This window comes from Pongo pygmaeus, chromosome 3 (genome assembly GCF_028885625.2).
Source record: "Pongo pygmaeus isolate AG05252 chromosome 3, NHGRI_mPonPyg2-v2.0_pri, whole genome shotgun sequence".
NCBI lineage: Eukaryota > Metazoa > Chordata > Mammalia > Primates > Hominidae > Pongo > Pongo pygmaeus.
The window spans coordinates 160,382,305-160,406,706 of NC_072376.2; the positions used below are offsets into that span (position 1 = coordinate 160,382,305).

General features: G+C 38.8%; 1 protein-coding gene across 1 annotated transcript in view; it reads left to right on the top strand.

Moving 5' to 3' along the window:
* Nucleotides 1-634: 634 nt before the first annotated feature.
* Nucleotides 635-24,402, top strand: part of EDNRA (endothelin receptor type A) — a 64,681-nt gene continuing 40,913 nt past the window's right edge. Inside the window, exons 1-2 of the mRNA XM_054486396.2 lie at nucleotides 635-763; nucleotides 5,023-5,513. Of these exons, the coding sequence (XP_054342371.1) occupies nucleotides 5,094-5,513 (420 nt within the window). The 5' untranslated portion in view covers nucleotides 635-763; nucleotides 5,023-5,093. The remainder of the gene's footprint in view (nucleotides 764-5,022; nucleotides 5,514-24,402) is intronic.

The window sequence follows — 24,402 nt, forward strand, 5'->3', positions numbered from 1 at the left end:
CCACCTGATTCAGTAAACTGCTGTCCACTTCGGCTCCTCAACGGCCTCTAAACTTAAGAGGGAGCACGCAAGCCAAGCAAAGCTGGCAGGGAAGACGGAGAAGAAACCACCCGTGGGCCCTGGCTCTGTGTCCAGTTGTTCCATCACAGATCAAATCTGCCTGCACTAAGAGGATGGGTTCCTCTGCAAGGCCTTTCGGAATTCCGAGTCTTGTCTGTCAAACTCTACCCTCTCTCTTCCACATCCCCCACCTCTTCTTTCAGGAAGGAAATAGTTAAAAAAGACTCCTGCCCTTCAGGGCCTGGAAGGGGGCGGCAGCTTTGTGCTTTTTAGTGGCTGCGTCCCAGGATAGCTGGAAGGTTAGGACTCTCTTGCGGTCCCAGAGTGGAGTGGAAGGTCTGGAGCTTTGGGAGGAGACGGGGAGGACAGACTGGAGGCGTGTTCCTCCGGAGTTTTCTTTTTCGTGCGAGCCCTCTCGCGCGCGTACAGTCATCCCGCTGGTCTGACGATTGTGGAGAGGCGGTGGAGAGGCTTCATCCATCCCACCCGGTCGCCGCCGGGGATTGGGGTCCCAGCGAGACCTCCCCCGGAGAAGAAGTGCCCAGAAGTTTTCTGAAGCCGGGGTAGCTGTGCAGCCGGAGCCGCCGCGCCGGAGCCTGGGACACCGGCCACCCTCCGCGCCAACCACCCTCGTCGGCTCCGGCTTCCTCTGGCCCAGGCGCCGCGCGGACCCGGCAGCTGTCTGCGCCCGCCGAGATCCACGGTCGGTGCAAGTCTTTCCTATCGGGGACGGGGACTGGGACTGGGGCGGGTGCGGGAATGGCGGAGATGCTGCCTGGGCCGCTCGGTCGGGAGAAGACGAGAGCTGGGAACGTTCTGGCACTACCGCCCTGCAGCTTGGGCGACCCGTCGCAGCAGGGACTGGCACCCACTTGCCCCAGGGCGCGCGGGGAGGCGGACGCCTTCCGTGAGGGGTGCGCTCCGGGAACGTGTAGGGTTCGGTGAACTTCACCTCCCCAAGTTAGGATTTAGGATTCGGAGTTTTAGGAAGAGGAAGCCCAATAGTTTTCCCTGGGTGACCCCTTTTCCCCAGGCATGCAAGAACTTTGAGGAACACCAAGCTCTGTGGCTTGCTCCAGCGCCTACTTGTGAAGTTGGCTCCACAGCCTTTTCTTACTCGCTTGCTTTTCCTCCCCCACATCTGGGTCTGGGTATGCCAAGGGTAGCCAAGGGCACTCGGTGTGAGGGACTGAGGTGTTTGGGGAAACCCCCTGTGTAGCTAGTTTTGGAAACCTGCCTGTGGAGGTCTGGGCGTTTTGTTCTGTGCTCGCCTTTAAAGGACACTTGTTGCTTCTCACGTGCAGAAAACAAGGGCTGCTTCTAGATAATCACTCTCTGTTTACATCATCCTAATGGCTTTCCCCTGATAGAGTTGGGGGTGGGAGGCATATTAAAGTCAGGCGTTGTCTCTAAGGAGAGTTGCTCATTTCTTAACCGGAGAGCAAAACCTCAGAAAACTTGTAAAAAGTTCCTACTTTTACTTGTTTTTTCCTCCACCTGTAGTTGTCTATGTGTTAGCTAATTGAGAAACTCCTTGGCAGTCATTTCATGTAAATTGAATGCTCTAAACTCATGCCATTTTGATAAGGTCTGAATTTCCAAATTACCAATTACAGGTGAACTTTGATCCTGAGAGTCTCATATGTTAAATGATTAAAGTGTAAGTGTAAGGATTCAGTCCTTTTTCTTAATAATAGTTTTTGCACTCCCCAAACTCTCAGATTCCAAACAGGAAGAAGGCTGAATCTATAGACCATGCCCTTCAGGTCTGAACCTGAGATGCTTCACTAGCGCTATGACTGATTATGACTGATGATTCAAAGCACAGCCTGACTCAGATTCCTGGAAATGAGCTACAGACCCACCTTGGAAGAACCTGCAGTTGAGGGGCTTCTTTCATTTGGTTTTGTACTTTTCAGCCAATGATAATATGACATCCACAGGCCTTTGCCAAGTATCCCTTAGTTTTGCAGCTTAACATGTGTGGAGAGCTGACAGAGAAGTCATCAGAAATGATTTCTGTGGTGGTGTCATGGTTGGAGGAGGAAGGAAGGGGGTTTTAATGATAGCTGGTTCTCATGCCTTAAGAACCCATAGCGTTGACCTTACCTCCTGCCATAATCAGCTAACCAAGCAGACCAGCATGCTAATGTTCAAAGCACCACGGGACCTCTGATGAGTAGAGCAGTACCCACCATAGCCAGGTCAGTTCACAGGTCAGTTCCCAGCCGACTGTAACTGGCAGAGAGCCATTCCATTTCTGCAAAAAAGGCCTTCTCTCTCTCATTTTTAAGAAAGCTGTTATGGAAGGTTCCCTTTCAATTGGGAAGCTGGAAGACGTTAGTCACTGAACAGCACAAGATATGAAAGTATTTCTTCTCCCCCCATATCTGTGATCCAAACAGGAGGATGACAAGAAGCTTTTCTCTTGGAGTCCTGGTCTTCCCTTTGGAATGGAAATGGTGTCATTTCATAGGTCTATCAATTTTTGGCCAGATACTCACTCCAGATTATAAGAAGCAGGAAAAAACTGCAAACTGTTTATAATTAAGTGTAGTCAGAGCTGACAAATACATGGCCCGCCTCTAGCCTTGAAAAATTGATATTTTTCCCGTTTAATCAGAGTGAGTCAAGTCCTATAAGCAAAATTATGTGTCCTGCCATTTCTTGGCTTTGAAACCTTGACCTAAATACTTCTTCAAGACTCTGGTTTCCTTATAAGTAAAATGGAGATATTGCTCCTGCCTACCTAGAGTCGTAAAGCTCAAGGCAGATAACAGATACATATATAATAAGTTACTATATGTAAATACTATTATTATTTCAGAGTTCAGGGGGAAATCTCTGGGGAAGGCAAAAGTATCCAATACTTGCACTTTATATATACCCTACACTTTCTATACAACTTGAATAAATCTTATTTTTTCCACATGTTGGCCAAACCTAAGCTTTACTGATTTCCCAAGATAATTGTCAAAATTCCTAAAAGTGGTTAATATCAACCTTGAATACACTCAGAAAAAGGATTCAATTTTTTTTTTACTTTTTATTTATTTATTTATTTATTTTTTTTTTTTGAGACAGGGTTTCACTCTGCTGCTCAGGATGGAGTGCAGTGACTCGATCATAGCTCCCTGCAGCCCTAACCTCCTGGGCTCAAGTGATTCTCCCACCTCAGCCTCCTAAGTAACTGAGACTACAGGCACACGCCACCATGCCTGTCTAATCTTTTTTATGTTTTGTAAAGATAGGATCTCACTAAGTTGCCCAGGCTAGTTCCAAACTCCTGGGCTCAAGCAATCCTCCTGCTTTGGCCTCCCAAAGTGCTGAGATTATAAACATGAGCCACCACACCCAGCCAGGACTCAATTTTTTTAAGATTAAATTATGACCTGGGCGTATACATCACAGACATATACACACACCACTGCATAAATCAGATTATGTCTTCATTTGAAGATTCATAAAAGCCTACAGAAAAGGAAATATATAAAATATTGAAATAGGATGAACTATTTTTAATTATCTTTGATTATTCCTTATTAAGGTCTCCTAGACTTCCTGGACAGGAAGGACCACTTGCTCTCTGCAAGTGACTTAAAAATAAATAAATAAATAAATAAATAAATAAACCATACCAGATGGTCTTTGAAAATGTCTAACCACCCTCCTGAGTCTATTGCTTCATCTAAACTCTGGAGACTTCTTTAAAATATTTTACATACAAATAAAGCACAAGAATGAGAGACAGGATGGTTTAGTGGTTAACAGCTCCGGCTCAGAGTTGGACTGACCGGCCTTGGAATCGCAGTGTTGCCACCCATCACCTGTGGCCTTGACAAGCTGCTTCACCCTCCTGGGCCTTTGTTTCCCTATCTTCAAAATTGAACCGTGGATCTACCCCACAGGACCATTGTATGGATTACAGGGCGTCATGCACATATAGTACTGAGTACAGTGACTGGCGTAAAATAAATGTAGCTATATAGGATGGTTAAAAGATAGCATGGGGACAGATGTCCCTTGGAAACCCAAATACTATGACTAGCCTGGGAAAGTTCATTACTCCCATTTCATTCATCGACAAATACCATATTGTGATGATAATTTCTGAGAAATGAAAAAGCAAAAAACTCCTGTAGAAAATTTAGATTTTATACATTAATCATCAAGGTTTTCAAAACAAATGTTTTGTCTTTATCAATTATTTCATTCTTAATTGAAACTAAAATTGTTAGACGTGTTAATGGTGTTAACCAGAGTTTTGATTAACATTTCATAACACTTTAGATGGCTACCTGTGCTGCACTTCATTCCTATGTTCATTATTTATCATATGCAAGACAGCACACATTTTAGAAGATTGAATTTTTACATTCGATAATTTTATTTTATGCCTCAATACTCTGTACCCTTTACTCAGCATATAATGCCTTTTCTCTTTCATTAAAAAATATGTTTGTATGTCAACTCTTGAAGATTTTTGTAATTCAGGTTCTTATCAGCCTGAATGTAGAGAAAGAAGTAACTGCTACTTGAAGGAAAAACTGACATAGCCTCATCCATATTATGATGTAGATGTAAGTATAGCTACATACATAGATGAGTGAGAGAGAGAAAGTGAGAGAGATAGGGAGATGGAGATGGAGATAGAGACAGAGATAGATAGCGATAGAGATGGAGATGGAGACGGAGACGGAGACAGAGACAGAGACGGAGATGACGGAGATGATGGAGATGATGGAGATGGAGATGGAGACTGACATAGAGGAGATAGATCTTGCCCTAATAGAGCTTTGGTTTTTTTCTGGTTTTGCTCGGCCATAGGGTAACCTGATATACATATATCTTATCTAATCACCAAATATATCCTGCATTTTAATTGAATCGATAAATAATCATTGACATGATCTTTTTGGCAACTGGGTTTTGTAACAAAAATTACCTTTCCTTTTGTTTCAGGTGAAAAAAAAAGTGAAGGTGTAAAAGCAGCACGAGTACAATAAGAGATATTTCCTCAAATTTGCCTCAAGATGGAAACCCTTTGCCTCAGGGCATCCTTTTGGCTGGCGCTGGTTGGATGTGTAATCAGTGATAATCCTGAGAGATACAGCACAAATCTAAGCAATCATGTGGATGATTTCACCACTTTTCGTGGCACAGAGCTCAGCTTCCTGGTTACCACTCATCAACCCACTAATTTGGTCCTACCCAGCAATGGCTCAATGCACAACTATTGCCCACAGCAGACTAAAATTACTTCAGCTTTCAAATACATTAACACTGTGATATCTTGTACTATTTTCATCGTGGGAATGGTGGGGAATGCAACTCTGCTCAGGATCATTTACCAGAACAAATGTATGAGGAATGGCCCCAACGCGCTGATAGCCAGCCTTGCCCTTGGAGACCTTATCTATGTGGTCATTGATCTCCCTATCAATGTATTTAAGGTAGGAAGTAACCACAAATGTATTTGCAGGTTTAAACCCACGCTCTGATTCCACATGGAATGTTGCTGCAGACTTTTCTGACCTTTGGAATTTTATCTGTGTTCTTACTGAGAACTATTTCTGCTATCTTCTAACTACTAGTTTTAAGATTTAAAAATTTTATTATCTGTCTTATGTTACACTTAGTTTCTACCTTAATTGTAACAAAATAGTATTTCAGGGATGATGGTTCAAAATCATGGTGTTTCATGACTTGGATTCTCATGCCAGCCCTGAGCTTGCTGGTTGGATAGGCAGTCTTGGCGAGATCCCTGGATTTTTATGAAATGCAATTTCCAGAGTGAGAGCTACTGAGCCCAGAAAATACTTGAAACAAACATATCCTTGAGTTTAGTTACCTGTTGAATATGATGCTGTTCAGAAGCCAGATATCTACAGTCCAGCTTGACATGAATGGTATTTATTTTATTTTGACTGTCTAGATTAATGATTAAAGCCAAAGGGCATCCTGGCTTTTCTCAGTGATTTGGGTGACTTAGAGATAATGGGGTCCACATGATAGCAAGCCAGTGTTGACCTTGCTGAGCAGCATTACTAACTAATACCACTTAAAACTGGCCTGCTTTACTGGGGTCTCCTTCATTTCTTCAGTCTGCATTTATCGAGCACTCACTGTGTGCCCAGCCCTGAGCTAGGCAGTAAGGAACCGAAGAGAAACACAACAAAGTCAGTGCCTCAGTGTGAGAGGAAGATAACTAACCAGTCTGTGATCACCTTGCTTACAGACTGTATTAGGCCATTTTTACATTGCTATTAAAAAAAAAATGGCTGGGTAATTTATAAAAAAAAGAAATCTGATTGGCTCACGGCTCTGTAGGCTGTACATGCATGGCTCCAGCATCTGCTTCTGGTGAGGGCCTCAGGAAGCTTCCAATTATGGCAGAGGGGGAAGGGGTGCAGGCATGTAACATGGCAAGAGCAGGAGCAAGAGAGAAGGGGGCAAGGCACCACACTTGCAAACAACCAGATGTCTCGAGAATCACTCACTAACGCAAGGACAGCACCAAGCCATTCGTGGGAGATCTGCCCCCATGAGCCAGACACCTCCCACCAGTTCCTACCTCCAACATTGGGGATTACATTTCAACATGGGATTTGGAGGGGACAAACATCCAAACTATATCAGAGACTACTTAGTCCCAAAACAAACTAAAGCCGAAGGAATTAGATATTCTATATTTGGTCTAGTTGTTGTGAGGGAAAAATTGCTGCAAGAATTCAGATATACTAAAATTCAAATGAAATGGCCTGATCTATGCCAGATTTTATGAAATGTGTTTATTCTAAACCCAGGAAGAGTATTTTCCTCAGCCTTGTTTTTTCCTTCTATGTATTATGCATAGAAAGCAACTATGCTGAGGTAATATTCTGAAATATTACTTTAAATGGCAAGTTTTCTCAATTGAAGATATAACACATTTTAAGTAAAACAGTAATCTCTCAGTTTCCAATAAGTACACTTAAGCTGTTGTTAAATTATATTACCCTAGCAGAAAAATCAGTGGTCTGACAATATAGATGAAAACAATGGTTACAATTTTGACATTGCAAATAAAAACTTCCCAAAATTACACCAATACACTGTTTCCAAAATTGAAGAGATTAGAGAACAAACAATCAAAAAATTACTGTCTCTTTCCACAGGATAGCATAAATACATGTGTTTTCTATTAGAGCTTAAATTAGGAATTTAGAACTAAACTATGATGCAAAATTGAAAATGCGTAATTGATTTAAAATGTTTAGCATATGCTACATAACTTTAATCTTTTCTTTTAAAAAGTTTTCTCTTTGTGAAATACTATGTGCACACAACCACTTGACTTTCTCCTGACATTTCTCCTTAATGATAAATTGGAAAATTCAAATTTTGACTCTTCAGTCATCAGAGTGTGGAGTATCAAACATTGATTATTCAAACTTATGAACTAGTGAACCAGCCCATCATGGCTCAAGAAAATAATTAACCATCTCTGCATTAATAACTCCCTGCTGCTGTTCACCCTGAAGCACACTATGTATATTTGACCATGTGCAAAGCAGCTTCTTAGCCAATCAATATCCACAACTGCTGGGAAAGATACCTGCTTATCTCTTTGCGGTGCTACTGCCAATCACCAGACTAAACATCATTTCTATTCCATGGCAATGTTTTAAGTCAGATCATCTGGAATGTCTCCAGATTTGGTAAAAATGCAAATAAAACTTTGCTTTACATTCACCTAGCAATGAATAAAAATTAACATATTCTTATTTGACCATATTGTTCTCCCCTCCTGGGAATCCAATACTTTGTATACCTTACTGTAGTTCTAAATAATGTGGACAGTTTGACTGGTACTTTTACATCATAGGTAGGAGTACATTTGTGTAATTCCTGTTTTTCCAAAACTCATGTAATGAGTCATTTAACTATCATTAATTTTAGAAAGTAAACCTTTAGGCTAAAAAAAAAATACTCTTTAGTTATTTCAATCTTTTTCCAGAGGAAAAGAGAAAAAAGCACTGGAGTGTGCTAAAAAGGCTCACAGTATTTAGGAGCGATCTCCACATCTTTCTGTCATCCTCTTCTCTAGGTCATGTGATCATACATGTTGCTATTCTTCTGACTTCTAACCAGGATACTCAAGAGATCCTTCCAAGCAATGTGAGTCACAGGCCCCCATCCCTTTCCCCCATAGCTGCCTCCCACAGTAAAATTCTGGTGCTTTGGAGTCTGTCACGTATTAAACCTATAGATTCCTCTAACCATATCAAGTTCACTACCTCTGTATTGCAGGGCAAGGTAGCAGCTGTCCATCTCACTTTACCATTACATTTATGTAGCTATGAAAATAATGCATACAATTGGAGAATGTTCAGTTAAAGGGATGTGTGAGCCTTCTTTATTTCCCTCACTATTAGAAGGATTAGGTTGAAAGAAGAATAAATAGTTGAAAGTATCTAATATGCTCTTCAAAGAAAGATGAGTTTTGAATCACACCTATTTTTGTGTTTAACAATTATATTAATTGCTTTTCTTTTTTAATTTGTATAAATTTATGGGGTGCAAGTGTAGTTTTGTTACATGTATATATTGCATAGTGGTGAAGTCAAGGCTTTTAGGGTATCCATCACAAGAATAATATACATTGTACCCACTATGAAATTTCTCATCATCCACTCTTAGTCGCTTCTATGCTCAGTTCTAAGGTGTCTCCAGACAGACAACATTGCTTTGAGTCATATCAGAGTCAGCATAAGTGGAAGTAGACTATTTAAAGATTGTATTAATATCTGAGGCAAGCTAGAATTACTGATAAGACTGTAATAATGTTACAAGAAAAAGAAGAAGGCACGATAAAGTATTCTTCCTATTAACGTTTTATTCCCTTTCTCTCACTTTGAAAAAGATTGTACTGAAACGGTTTCATAGATCAATGTGATATAAAACACAACTGAAAAGTAACACAACAGCTGGGCTGTTTTGGATGTCATTAACCTGTGTAGCTGTTGCTTGGTGGCTCTTGATGGCCTGTGGCATGGAAGGTGGGATGGGGTCATTCCACCCCTACATTTTTAGAAATTTATTAATTTCTTAATTGATTTCCATATCTTCAGAGCTTCTTCCCCATAACATATCCGGGACTTTGCTTCCATCTGTCAAGTGCCACTGCTTCTACAAAGCACCCAGGAGCTCCCACCTGTCCCCCTTGTCCCCCATGTTTAGCAATCAAGGCCCTCCACACTTTGGCCATACTTCACCTCCTTCCTACTAATTCCCAAAATGCATGGCTCAGCTCTGTCAAAATGCTATCACTACCCCCAAGGAACATACTTTGCCCTAAATAACATTCTCAGAGAGACTGAATGTAGTCACCGAATTGCTGCTACTGAAGCATTTACAGATCCTAGTTTGAAAAATGAGTTAGGCCTAGAATTATATATTTTGTATCAAACAGAAATAACCCAAAAGATGAAAAGAAGTTCCTATAGCCCTTGCTTACATACGCTCACACACACACACACACACACACACACACACAACCTGATGATAAAAGAAACTCAGCAATCTAAGAAAGTAAAACGCAAGGCAGGAGGAACCAAGGCAAGCCAATGAATGCCAGTTGCCTTCTTGGTTTTCAAACACAATGGCCTTGCAAATGCTAATGTTGAAGAAAAAAGCTATTTCTAAGATTATCAAAGGATAACTGATTTTTAGTTGTTCAAAAAAAGGATAATATTACTAATTGCAGTAGAAGATTGACAAAAGCAGGAAGGAGGAAGGAAAAGGAGTTAGCAGATTTTTTCATATACCCAAGCTTATAACCCATACTGCTGGTGGATTCATTCTTGTCAATAAATTACATTATCTGATATCCTAAATTTTCAAGAAAAACAAAAACTTAGCCAAGTAAATTAATCTGTATATAGGATATTTACATTTGTTAGAATGGCAAAATAGTTAAAACATTGTCTCCATGTTGGGAGACCAAAAATAACCCCTGATTACTGGATGACAAAATAGATAAGTATAGAATTTAATAATTATTTAATGATTCATGAGATTACATGTATGCCATAGAGTGTTGTCCATAGGGAGATGGGTTATAATTTTGAACAGAGTGGAAGCCCTGAAAGTGATATTTGTGCATGAGCCAAGGCTTGGCACCACGTAGCTTCAGGATAACAGCTCTGCCATTATGTACACACAGACATTTCCATATATCACTCTACCTCATCTCTTAAGCAGAAACAAGAATGCAGGGAAATGTATGTATGAGAGAGATGGAGTAAGGGAAAGAAGTAAGAGGTACAGTCCAATGGCTTGCCATAGACGCTTTTGACGTGCATAGCAGGGAGTTGATGCCGTGGATAATTTGCCACGTAAATCACGTCTCCACTTAGCATGTGGCACAAAGCAAATCTGTGAGAACAACAGTGATAGAATCTGGTAACTCTGTTGATTACTAATTTTGTCTACCCTAAGCAACCACCCCTTATTGAGGACAACAATGAAAAATAAACATATCTTATTTCTGCATGAAATTACCACAAATATTTTGCAATGAAAAGTCAAGACTCTCAATATGTTGCTCTGGCAGAGGATCTGAACAATGTGGAAATGAGAGACATCCACATAGAGCCAGTTATCTCCATGTTCACACAGCCTTTGACGTCTCGTGCAACTGGGATCCATCCTTCTGGGGCAGCTTTACAAAAGTTGCTTCTTGACATATCAAATCACCACAGCAAATTGTGTCTTAAAAATAAATTGTCACAACTTACTGATTAGATGCCTCAAGCATAGTAGATGTTCAGTAATGTTTGTTGTTATGATTTGATTTGACAAGGGCCTTCACTCTTAAATTAACTTCAAATCAGATTAATCTGAGATATTCAAATTAAAATGATGATGGTGGTGGTGGTGGTGGTGAAGACGATGATGATGATTTGTCAAAGGGATTCTTCATTTATAGACAAAGCAGAAGACATTATCAGTGGTATGCATATACTATTCCCCAACTTAGTCAAGTTACCCACCACATTCCGTATGTGATAAGCATATTTCCCTTTTACTGCATCATCAAGCAAATAAAAACACACTTTTCTCATGTACTCCAAGAATCATGCTATCATCATAAAATTAGCTATAGAAACTGCATTCTCTAAATTTTAAGAGAGAAAATGTGTCCCTTGACCAAGATCTCTGTTCCTCACTGGTGCATTGTATTCCAGCTAGATGTTTTCCCATAGGGTAGCTCTGATGCTGCCTCCTCTGTGAGCACCTCTCTTTCCACGCTTTTCCGCTACCTCTGTATACTCCAGCTAGCCTGGTCTATCTGTCTGAGTCCTTCTACCCGGAATATGGTCCTTCCACCTGGAATATTTTTTCCTCAGGCCTTCTCTGGCTTCTTCCACTTTATTCCTTGGATCTCAGCTTAATCATCTCTTTGGCAAGTATCCATGATCCAAACTGGGTTAGTGCCGCTCCCAAGACCCCCTTTATTAACCCTGTACTAGCACTTAAAACATACTCTATTGTATTTGCCAGCTCCTTGGCCTGTCTGCAAGTCCCTTGAGGCGTGCTGCCATCATTCTCATTTATCACTATATCTCCTGTGCCCAGCTTTAAAAATATTTGGTAAATGAGTGAAAAAAGAAAATGCACTATAGTTGCCTCTATTAGAATGTTTTTCTCCCATGCAATTCCAGATCTACAAGCAGACCTGCTTATTGAGTTTATTGAACCTCTACCTTTTTTTCTGAAAATCAGAATGTCTCAGGGTCCATAAATCTGTGAGAAGCTCGTGGGAAGCAGAGCAGCACATAACAGCAAGATGATTTTCCCCTTCACTTTGTCTCTAGGGGTCAAGAGTTCTTGTCTCATGGTTTAGGCATTGTGTTAACTATTTCTGTGCATTCTTTAAGCATAGTTGTAACTGTAGTTTTGATTGAAATATTAACCTATAAGTGATTTGGAATATCAAAATAAATATTCATATCACAGAAGTTTTTTTTTTCGCTCTTGAGAGAATACGAAATAGGTTGATTTTTCTGGCATTACTAAGATACACATACATTGCAAAACATTACGCTAACTACCTAGCTTAAGAATATATGTACATATAAAATGACAGAGTGATAAATTTATTAGCCAATTTGCTGTTTGTTATAAGGAAGTTGCTGTCTGGAAAGGCTTCAGAACCCTGTCCAGCTCTACCTCCCCTTCTGACTTTTCGTTTCCTGTGTCTGGGAACCTCATTGCCTTCTCTCATGGTCATGTTAAGTAATTATTCTCATGTGAGGTTACTCTGCTAACCCTCGGCATTTGGCTCACAGCACAGTTATTCTCGCGTCAGTGATGGGGGATGGAAACCGTCCATCACTGCAAGACTGTTCCCATGGCTGAGGAGGGAGAGATGGTTTCAGTCTTCTTCTTGTTAGTAAGGTGTTGAGATGTAAATAGATTCATGGCTGATGATGTTCCCCCATGAAAGAGTTCATTTAGCTCATAGGAAGAGTTTGCTATATTCTAAATTTAACATAAAATAATGATGCAGGAAAGTTTTAGGTTTGAGAAAATAATTTTCACTTGATACATTGTGTATGTGTGTGTGTGCTTGTGTGTGTGTGTAAATGTTGCTCTGGTTCCAGCATTCTGATCAATAAAAGCAGAAGTTCAGGCCATTTTATCCTGAAGTATTTCTATAGGGTAGTCTTATGAGTTGCTTGATTATTATATAAAGTATATATACAGTTAGTATAAAGAGTGTGCGAACTAAAATGAAGGGGGCTGAGGAATCAAGTTTGTTGTCTCTGAAGTTGATTTTGAGACTGGAGTGGTTAAATAAAGGCTGTTCTAAGAAATTCCATCAAAATAAATTTGATATACTGCCAGAAATTCTACAACTGCCTTCTGGATCTACCACATTCTCTTGGGAGTTAGAACTACTGCTTTCTATAGCTACAATTTCATTTTTAACTAGGTCTAGTTTTTATTGGAAAAACTGTCCTAAGATTAAAAGTTAATAGTTGAAATTAAATTTAATAATAAAACTGAATGTGTCATTCAGCATTAATTTTTGATAGCCTTATGTTTAAATTTGAACATCAAATATTATACAAAACTGCATGCTCTGAAGCATCTATTTAAATTTGGTACATTTTTGCAGAAGAGCAACCTGGAAAAAAATAAAATAAATAAATTTGGAAGGTTTGAGGCCTTCAATGTTCTTGGGCTCAGGAACCTAAAATCAGATGTGCCCTCAGAAAGACTTAATATTATTTTGGGTTGTGCACATTTAGAGGTCGCTTCTCAGAACTTAAACACCTCTAAGAGTTTTATTGACATTCTAACTTTTAAAACAACTTCGTTGGAGACTAGTACCAAGAAAGGAAGCAAGTCAAATCTTGCATCTCATACTTGCCCTAAACATGAGACTCCTGTTATTTTAGATCAAATTTATACTAGAAGGCAATAAAGATGGCAACTCATTCACCACTTGTTTACTCAGTAATATAAGGTATTTATTCTCTAGCTGCTCTTCATTTATTCAATAAAGACATTGGGTAAATAGCAGCAAACAAAACAGATACACATCCTTGCCTTTGTGGATTCTGGTAGAAGAGCAAGACAAAAAGGGAAATAAATAAGTAAATACATAATATGTAAGATAAGTGCTAAGTAGATAAGTACAATGGGGAAAGGGAGTGGAAAGAATAGAGATATTGAGTGGGTGACCTCAATACAAGGTGACAGTTGAGCAAAAGAAGGGATGAAGGAGCAAACAATGCCTGTATGTAAGGTAAGAGCATTCCAGTTAGAGGAAACATCAAGTGCAAAGGCCCTGTGGCAGGAATGTGCCTGGAGGGTTAAAGGAAGAGCAAGGAGGCCATGGTGGTTGAGTGGGAGAGAGAGAGTCATGGCAAATGAGATCACAAGGATATGAGGGTGGAGCAAGAGTAGGGGAGAGGTAGAGCACATAGGGCCTGATAGTATGGTGACTATATCATCTATTGTCCAAACAGGACAATTTTGAGAGTGAAGGGAGACACTATCATGTCAGGACAATAGGCATAAACTAGGACAGTCCTGAGTAAACAAGGAAAACCTATACACCTTTAAAAGTCTTAGGCTTTTCTCTCTGAATGAGATGGGAAGTTTTTGGAAAGTTATGTCCAGATGAGTGACATGAACTTGTTTACATTTTAACAGGAACATTCTGGCCAGGCACAGTGGCTCATGCCTGTAATTCCAACACCTATGGAGGCAGAGGTGGGAGGATAGCTTGAGCCTAGGCGTTGGCTCCTATGTTGAAAAGTATTTCCTAAATCAATGAAGGGAAAATATGCAATCTTAAAATATGTTATATATACTAATATATAACATGAGAATATTACCTAAAGTGTAGCGTGTACTCTATGCCAAGCTAAGTCGTATGACCCTCCCAACAAATCTATGACATGCTACTGTTGCCTGAATGATAATATGAAAAAAGTGAGTTCCAGACTGTTGAGTAACTTCCTCAAAGTCACACAGCTAGAAATGGCAGGTCCAGGATTTGGATCCAGCCTGATCCCAGAGGCTGTGCTGTTAGCCAGCTTGCCATCCTGTTCTTCCACACACCTCATAAGACAAATCTTATCATTACCAAAATGTCATCCCTAACACAAATAGATTTTCAAAGACTGTTCAAAGAAGAAAATCATTTCCTTTTATCTTCTCCACTAAATCCAACAGCTTCATTAGTTCCTTCTTTAAGACAGAAGTAACACATTGTAAAGAAAATGTGTACAATAGATTGCACTCCAAAATAGCATCTATGTTATAAGTCTTGCAGATGGTCTTGGGACATCTGGTGAACAGGATTTGTGTAGCCTATGTTCATTGTCATGTCAGTGAGGTCAACTGACAGAAGGAGAGCCAGAAAATAAAAAATAAATAAACTGAGAGGAAAGATTGAGTTATTTGATGGACTGATTGCCTCGACACATCTGCTCAGAGAAATGCATTTTGCCAAACGAATGGCTCATCTAGTTATCACTTGAAAGGCGAGGCAATTTGTCTGTGGACAGGATACAGAAGAATGAATGTCTATGGTTAGCCCATAGTTTCAGCTGGGTTAGAAACGTCAGGCTTGACTGATAAAGCTAGAGGTTGCTTTTCTAGACTTTTCTCCTTGGGGGTTTACCAGATGCGCAGGAGTTAAAAGGAGGATGTGGAAGCATAACAGATGACATTTGTGGATATGTCTAAACTGATCATTAAAAAGATGCCAGCAATCCTCAATTTTTAAAGATTTGCATATAAAACATACCTTTTGTGAAACCTTTCCATTAAATCTAATGCATAAGGAACTTCATTATTAATTCCTAATTTTAAAAGCAACAAATAAAGGAAACATTATTGAACATTTTTTCAATGTCCAAAATATTGCTTATCAAAATATGAAAGGTAATGGATACACGTTTCTTAACAAAATATTGAATAACACATTACACTGCATCCCACATAAGTTTTATGCCACAAAAGTAATTTTGCAGAATGTCTGTACAAAAAAAAATCTCTAACCACTGTGAATTTTTAGTTTGAAAGAAGATTTAAATCTCAGTTTTCACCAAATAGTAATATCTAGAATACAGCAAAGTTTCTCTTTTAAAATGGTGTCATTGATGTCATAAGTATGGTATTTCTCTGCATATTTTCATTGTTTCCATAAATTTTACTTGTTTAAAGAAGTGAAATCTATGAAAATTAGGGTTATGTTATATCATTTAAGAGTCATAATACTTTTTAAACTTTTAAACATGTTATCGAAATGTAGCATACACATAGAATAATGTGCCTAAGCATCGGCTCTGTTAATTTTCACAAAATGAACACATGTGTAACCAGGATCAGCAAAGAGAGCATTACCAGCACCCTGAAGTCTCCTAGTCACTATCCTAACCCCTAAGCCACTCACTTTCCTGACTTCTAACAGCATGAATTTGCTTGCCTGTTTTTGTGTATCCAGCATATGGAATCCTATGATGCCTATATGTAGTTTTGTGTCTGGTTTGTCTTACTCAACATTATGTTTGTGAGAGTCATCCATATTGTTGCATTCAGTTGTAATTCAGTCATTCTCATTATTGTATAGCACTTCACTGTGTGAATATTGCACTTTATCAATTCTACTAAAGATGGGAATTATTAAGTAGTTTCTAGTTTTGGGCTATTTTGAATAGTGCAGCTGTGGACATTCTCCTATGCATCTTTTTGGTGCATATATTTGTTGAATATGTAAATACATAGATATAAAAACCTATAGCTGTGTATATAATGATATCTGTAATATTTATATATCAACATAGATAGCTACATACTAAATATATCTAAATATATACTTCTTATATAATTTTTCTTGATCATAACCCTTTTATATTTTACTATTCAGTAATGTTGGAGAATTACACTAGGTTAAGGTACAGAATTAAGAACTAGGCAATAGAATTCTTTTTTTTTTTTTTTTTTTTTTGTTTAGAGATGGGGTCTTGCTTTGTTGCCCAGGCTGGTTTCAAACTCCTGGCTTCAAGTAATCCTCTCATCTCAGCCTCCCAAATTGCTGGGATTACAGGCATGAGCCACCATGCCTGGCCCAGAATTCTTTTCTAATTCTAGAAGCTTTAAGACTTGTGTGGCCTGTGTATGAATTTGGTCCATGATAATTATTTGCCTTTCAAGAAAATCTATTATCTGACTTCATAATGGATAATTCCCAGATCAACTCACACATTAACTAAGTACCTGTAGAAAACACAGAGGAATCTAGGCTAGCCGTGCCTTCAAGTTGCTGACGATCTATTTGAGGATACAAGCAAATAGTCAATAAAGTTAGCCTGGATACCAGCGGAGTTTTATACTCAAGTATTCTCTTGGACTTTTTTTTTTTTTTTTTTTTTGAGATGGAGTCTCGCTCTGTCGCCCAGACTGGAGGGCAGTGGCGGGATCTCGGCTCACCGCAAGCTCTGCCTCCCGGGTTCACGCCATTCTCCTGCCTCAGCCTCCCAAGTAGCTGGGACTACAGGGGCCCGCCACCACGCCCGGCTAATTTTTTTTTATTTTTAGTAGAGACGAGGTTTCACCGTGTTAGCCAGGATGGTCTGCATCTCCTGACCTCGTGATCCGCCCACCTCAGCCTCCAAAGTGCTGGGATTACAGGCCTGAGCCACCGCGCCCAGCCTCTCTTGGACTTTTTGAAACCAAAGAACACAAAGATACTATTTTTAATGTGAAATACCTCTAAAAATGTTCATCGAAAGTAGAAAGATTGGCATCTTAATACAAGATTGCCAGGGTAGGTAGGGATGGTTGTCATAGAAATTTACCAAATTGGAACACATGAAGACAGAGCTAAAAGAAAAATTTCTCTTAATATCATCAGCAAAATTTGCATTTGCAGCATCCCAAAAAGAAATTTTATTTATGAAAACCCACTGACCACATATGAAATGGAACCATCTTACAATGTAAACACTCCCAGGAAGTCATTCAGAACTCTGTGAAATATCTGAGCACTGCATTTTTGCAATCTTATGAATAAGAATTTAAATGTGAGTCATTGACACTTTTCCTGCTTTTTGTTCTGGAGAAATAGCTCCACAGTAATATTTTCATTAATTGTATGGAATGATTTCAGAATCATCTCCAGCTCCTGTACCATCATAAAGGAAGTTAACCCAGAGGGAGTGGTATGCACTAAGGTGACCATCCAGAGCCCGCTTTCAAGCACTGCTGCTTTCTCCTGCTTGATTCGCTCACCCAGGGCCCAGCAAACTACAGCTAGGGAGCCAAATCTGGCCCACCACCTGTTTTTGTAAATGAAGTTTTATTGGAACACAGCCATACCTGTTGCTTACGTATTTTCTATAGCAGCTTTTGAAAGTAGTTTCAACAGACACCATATGGCCCAGAAAGCCTAAAATATTTACTATCTGGCCATTCATGGAAAAAGTTTGTCAAGCCTGGTGGCATCTCACCAACTGCCCTGCCCCTTCCTCTCATCCCTGGTTCTCATCTACCTCCATTTGGAGGCACAGGCAGTCAAAGCCCAAGATGTGAACTTCAGAAATGTGAATAAGGCTTCATAACCTTTTTCTCTTTTTAATAGAGATGGGGCTTCACTGTTTCTCAGGCTGATCTAGAACTCTTAAACTCAAGCAATTCTCTTACCTCAACCCTCCCAAAATACTGGGATTACAGGCATGAGCCACTGTACCCAGACAGTTCATAACCTTTGATATTTTTAAGTGCCTAATGCCTTAGCCCCAAGAAGTAAATGGGCATAATCTCAAGAAATCAAAATATGTTTTATTTTTTAAAATGGTTTGTCACTGATCTTGAATAAATCACTTGACCTCCCAAGTCATTCTTTTTCTTTTTCTTCTTTTTTTGAGAGAGGGCTTCACTCTACCACCCAGGCTGGAGTTCAGCGGCATAACCACAGCTCCCTGCTGCCTCAAGCTCCTGAGCCCAAGCAATCCTCCCACCTAAGCCTCCCAAGTGGCTGGGACTACAGGCACATGCCACCATGCCCAACTAATTTTTTGAATTTTTGTAAAGATAGGGTCTCACTATGTTGCCCAGGCTGGTCTCAAATTTTTGGACTCAAGTGATCCTCCCTCCTTAGCTTCACAAAGTGCTGGGATTATAGGCGTGAGCCACCATGCCCAGCCTCGAGTCATTATTTTTATTTGAAAAAAATAAATAATGAAGGGACCATTTCATGGTATCCCACTAGGCATAATGACACAAAGTAGGCTTATTCCTAAGCTGACAGCCAACATCAGTTACAACAACCAAGGTCTATTGTCTCTTCGTTGTCTCGATTTATGTTAGTAAACATCAGAACTTTGGTCTCATGAGAGGTCTTGGCAACCACGATTCACGTTTTCTAATCAAAATTAAACAATTTTTAAACTCTTTGTTACACACTTAGAAATATTCAATACATTGTCCTTTGAGTAATTAAAAGCAGCACTAAGCCAGGTGGCTAGATTTTTGGGTAGCCATTTATGTTTCAGTTAAGAAAAAGAAAAAGGAAAAGGAGATGATGAAGATTTTTCATTTATTTTAGAGAAATTTCATATGAAAATGTAGTTACTCTCTAAAAGTCTTTTTTTTTTTTTTTTTTTTTTGAGACAGGTCTTGCTCTGTCACCCAGGCTGGAGTGCAGTGATGCAATCTTGGCTCACTGCAACCTCCGCCTCCCGAGTTCAAGCAATTCTCCTACCTCAGCCTCCTGAGTAGTTGGGATTACAGGTGCACACCACTACACCCAGCTAATTTTTGTATTTTTAGTAGAGAGGGGGTTTCACCATGTTGGCCAGGCTGGTCTCGAACTCCTGATCTCAGGTGGTCTGCCCGCCTCAGCCTCCCAAAGTGCTGGGATTACAAGTGTGAGCCACCACACCCAGCCTCTAAAAGTCTTAAAGATAAAGCTTTACATACTTGAAGTTACTCAGTCAGAAAATCACAACACTTTATATTTCTTTGGATGGACCAATTGAATTACATGATCATAACTAAAAACATGAATTTTCTTACCTCTATGCTGTAAAAATCAGGGACTATTTCTTTAATAATGGACAGAAAGGCCACGTCTTAGACAAAGGGGAAAGTGGGGGATAAGATAAGAAATATCTCATGTTCCATTTTTTAACACTAGGTGTATGTGTGTATGCATACATGTTATTTTTTTGTGACACAGGTGTTCTCTGTTTACATTAGATTTTTCCAAACTGTTAGCGGTCAGGTGCGGTGATTCACGCCTTTAATCCCAGCACATTGGGAGGCCACGGCCAGAGGCTCATTTGAGCCCAGAAGTTCTAGACTAGCCAGAGTAACATGATGAAACCCCATTGCTACAAAAAATACAAAAATTGGCTAAGTGTGGTGGCACGTGCCTGCAGTCCCGGCTACTGGAAGGCTAAAGTGGGAGAATCACTTGAGCCCAGGTCAAGGTTTCTGAGCCATGATTGCTCCCACTGCGCTCCAGCTTGGAAGGAAAAAAAAATGTTGGGAGGAAAGGACAGGGGAGCTACAGGGGATGGAGGAAAAAAAAGCAGAGTTGGGTAGTGGAGACCCATCCTTAGGACTCAACCATGTCATTCTGCCAGCACCCAGGTGACATTTCATATATTTGAGGAAGAAAGGGAGGGAGTATGGACTCTCAAAATGTGAGGAGTCAACATATGTAGTTCCAACTATGTGAAAGCAGCTTGAAGAACCAGAGCATTGACCTATTCATGATTTTTGCAGAGGCACTCATTTTGATCGGCCCTCCAAACAGGCTGGTGTAAGAGCCTCTCAGTATCTACACCAAAGCCCATCTCTCTTGTGGTTTTGAAATTCTTTACTTGTTTGCAGTAGCTCCAGTGAACCCTCATGAAGTGATAAACATTTAGTTTATTTGTGGAAATGGCCCAGAAGAAAAAGCTGGTATTAGAACTGAAGATGTCTAATGAAGTGTATTTTTCTTAGCCAGAAATTTTGGATAAATGAATGAGTGGAGAAAAGTAAGTGCCTGAGGGCTCAATATTTGTCCTTCAATTACTTTTTAGGTTGTGATCCTTGGTACATGCCACATTCTGTTCAAACTACCTCTTCTCTGCTAAAAACATGCCTGTGCAGGGGCAGTTCCCACACTAGTAGGAGGTACAGTCTCATACATTTATGCCTTTGTATAAATTAGAGAAAATCCTAATTTTTCATGTTTTGAATAGGGAATATATTCAAATGGATCAAAAATCAAGAAAATAGAAAAAGATACACATTGAGAAGTCTTCCTCTTAGACCAGTCCTGATCACCAAATTTCCCCACTCCCACCCTCTATAGCGAATCACCTTTAAAAGATTCTTCTGTATCTTTCCAGTGTTTCTTCATGCAAATATAAGAAAATCCAAATATATATTTCTATTCTCTCCCCTGTTTATTACACAATGTTCTGTACATTGCTTTTTTCAATTGACAGTATATCCTGGAGATCTCTGAATATCAATATATGAAAAGCTGGCTCATTTTTTAAATAGTTTCATAGTATCCCATTGTGGGAGAGTGCCATAGGTTATATAATCAATTGTTCCAATCTTTTGTTTTTGCAGACTATGCTACAATTGTAACCATGTGCATGTCATGTTTATATCTGTGGGTACAGCTATATGACAAATTCCCACACATAGGATTCCTTTGCCATAGGTCAAATGTCTGTATTACTTTGATATAAATTGCCAAATTGTCCCCCATAATAATTGTGCTGTCTTGCACTCTCATTAACAGTGTAGGAGTTCCTATTTCCCCATTGCCTAAACATATTTTTAGATTAGGCATTTCTCTTTCCTTTGGATTATCTTAAATAGAAAATGTCAGGGAGGAAGTCTTGTTTTGTTCCTATACACTAAGATTGTATAAAAAATGGTGAAAAAATAGGAAACTAATTTTGGAAAATATATTGGGTCACTGAATCAAATGCCCAGTGATAATTTAATGTGTCATTTACTTTTGCAAAAGTATACATTTTTACCCATAATGAAGAGGATACTAATTCAAGAAAGTATCATAGAAAATTAGATATTTTTTCTACTCTGAAGCAATCACTGATTGTCAGTGGATTCTATACACTAAATTATTTCAGAATTCATACACCTGAAAATTGTCAAATATATAAACTCTAATTATTAGATACTGATATTTAGAAGAAGGATTTGTGAAGCATTTGTGCCAGTTTTTCCCAGTCATTTATATATCAAAAAAGTACTCATAATGGAACCAAATTATTTTCATCTTCAACTTGAACAGCTTTTTGATATTTCAGGTTGAAACCAAGGTAAGCCTGTGCCTTGAGTCTGAAGAATTGTACTTTTTCCAAATATTACAGTTTTGAAAACTAATTTATGAACTGAAGTAGCTAAGTTCCATCCAGTTTCAACTCCTATTTTTTGACACAGATCAGAATGAAAAACCTAGAAGCCAATATCCAAACTTTACCCCAGACCTTTCCACTGTTCAGGCAGTAGTTGAGGACTGAGACAGACGTTCCGAATGACAACTTTACGGTGACAACTGAGTGTTAATGTCATGTGATAACATGTCTGTAGCTTTTTTGGAAATAATCTAGGATTATAGAATGGGAGGTATCTCTTCAAAAATATGTATTTAGCCTAATTGCTGAAATACTTTATATTTTTAGGACTGATATGACTGCTTTTCTTCATTTATTTAGTTTATAACTTCATGTAGTATGAATTCAGCCTGAAATTGACATTTAAATTTTGTACCTAAATTCATAGGTTTAGTTTTTTGAAGAAAACAATGGCTTTCCAGTAAATAAAATAATCTCTTTACATTTTCTTTTGTTCAGCCTTGAGTTTGTTTTGAGAGCTTTAGTTTGGATAAAAAAGAGAAATGTCATTTTAAAATTTGGGAGAATTCTAAAACACCATTATATTTTTTCAGATATGTTTTAAAACTTATTTTATACAAAATGTTTGTAGATATGAGGCTTCATTTTGTTAAATTCATCCAACACACACTTCTTTTTAGCTGAAATTAATAGAAAGCCAATTCTAAATTAATGTAGGTAATACATAATCTACTCAACTGGATGAATACCTTGGTTGCAAGTCTTGTCCTGACCGAGCTAAGTGACAAGATTCTCAATCTACTAACCTTCCAGCATCTAGGCAGAGCTCCCAGGACAAGCAGAAATCACAGGGAACAGGAAGCAGGAAAGAGCAGGAAAAGATCCTTTAGTTCCCATGTGTAGAAACAAATGCTCAGCTGCCTCTGTATTGAACCATACTGATGCCTGCCACTATATTGTTCATTGTAGACAGAAATCATTATGTTAAAAGTTACAGTAGATTAGAAATTGCAACCACCTCTTTCAAAAAAGTGATTACAATTTTGAAAGGAAGAGAAATACAGATTGTAATTTTTTGCTGTACCAGCAAAGAAAATTAAATATTAAAAATATTATAAAGATGCGTCTGACAAGCTATGTGACCTTCAGAGTTTCATCATCAAAATGGAGTATTAATCTAGATCAGTGTTTCTCCAGATTTTTGTTCTCAGCACCCCTTTATACTCTGAAAAAATCATTGAGGACACCAAATTTTTCTTCATATATGTTATATTGATGGATATTTCTGATGTTACAAGTTAAAACTGATCATTTTATTAAAAATATGTATTAATTTTCATGAACATAACCCCATTAAATGTTAACATAAATGCTATACTTTTATGAAAAAAATTATATTTTCCAAAACAAAAAAATTATTTAGTGAGAAAAATGGCATTGTTTTACATTTTTACAAATCTGTTTATTTAATGTCTGGCTTAACAGAAGACAGCTAAAACTCATATCAGCTTCTGCAATCTGTTGTACTATGTTGTTTTGGTTGAAGCATATGAAAAAACTCTAGCCTCACAAAAAAATGTAGTTTAAAAAAGGATGAGAATTGTAATCGTCTTTTCAGATAATTGTGAATATTCTTTGATACGACATCAAAACTCTCCCATTGGCAGTTTTGTAAAGATTAGTTGCAATGTGTAATCTGAAACCATATTAATGAACTTTTCAGACACTATTACATTAAAATATGTTGTCTCTCTTGTACTTTGCATAGATCGTTTACATAAGCATGGTTTTGCAACATCAGACATTGGCCGTTAGGAATTGCTAGTTTACCAATTATAAGGATCTTCTCAATGTTGCCTTATTTAATTATATAATATCAAAAAACTACATTCGTTAATATCACCACCAATCCTTTGTCACATGGAATATTAAAAAGACATGTATCTAAGCTCAAGATATATTAAAAATTTATAATTTCTCTGCTGCTTCATGAGTTCTTAAGGGAAACTCATGAAACATGATCCATAAAGAAAAAGAAATTGGGCCTTATCAAAATTAAAAACTTTTACTCTGCAAAAGACCCTGTTAAGAGGATGAAAAGACAACAGCCGGGTGCGGTGGTTCACGCCTGTAATCCCAGCACTTTCGGAGGCCAAGGAAGGCAGATTGCTCTGAGCTCAGGAGTTAAGGACCAGCCTGGGCAACATGGCAAAACTCCGTCTCTACAAAAAAAAAAATACAAAAATTAGCCAGGCATGGTGGCATGCACCTGTGGTCCCAGCTACTCTGGAGGCTGAGGCTGTAGAATCACTTAAACCTGGGAGGCAGAGGTTGCAGTGAGCCGAGATTGCACCACTACATACCAGCCTGGGCAACAAAGTGAGACCCTGTCTCAGAAAAAAAAAAAAAAAAAGGATTCATATCTACAATATACAGAGAATTC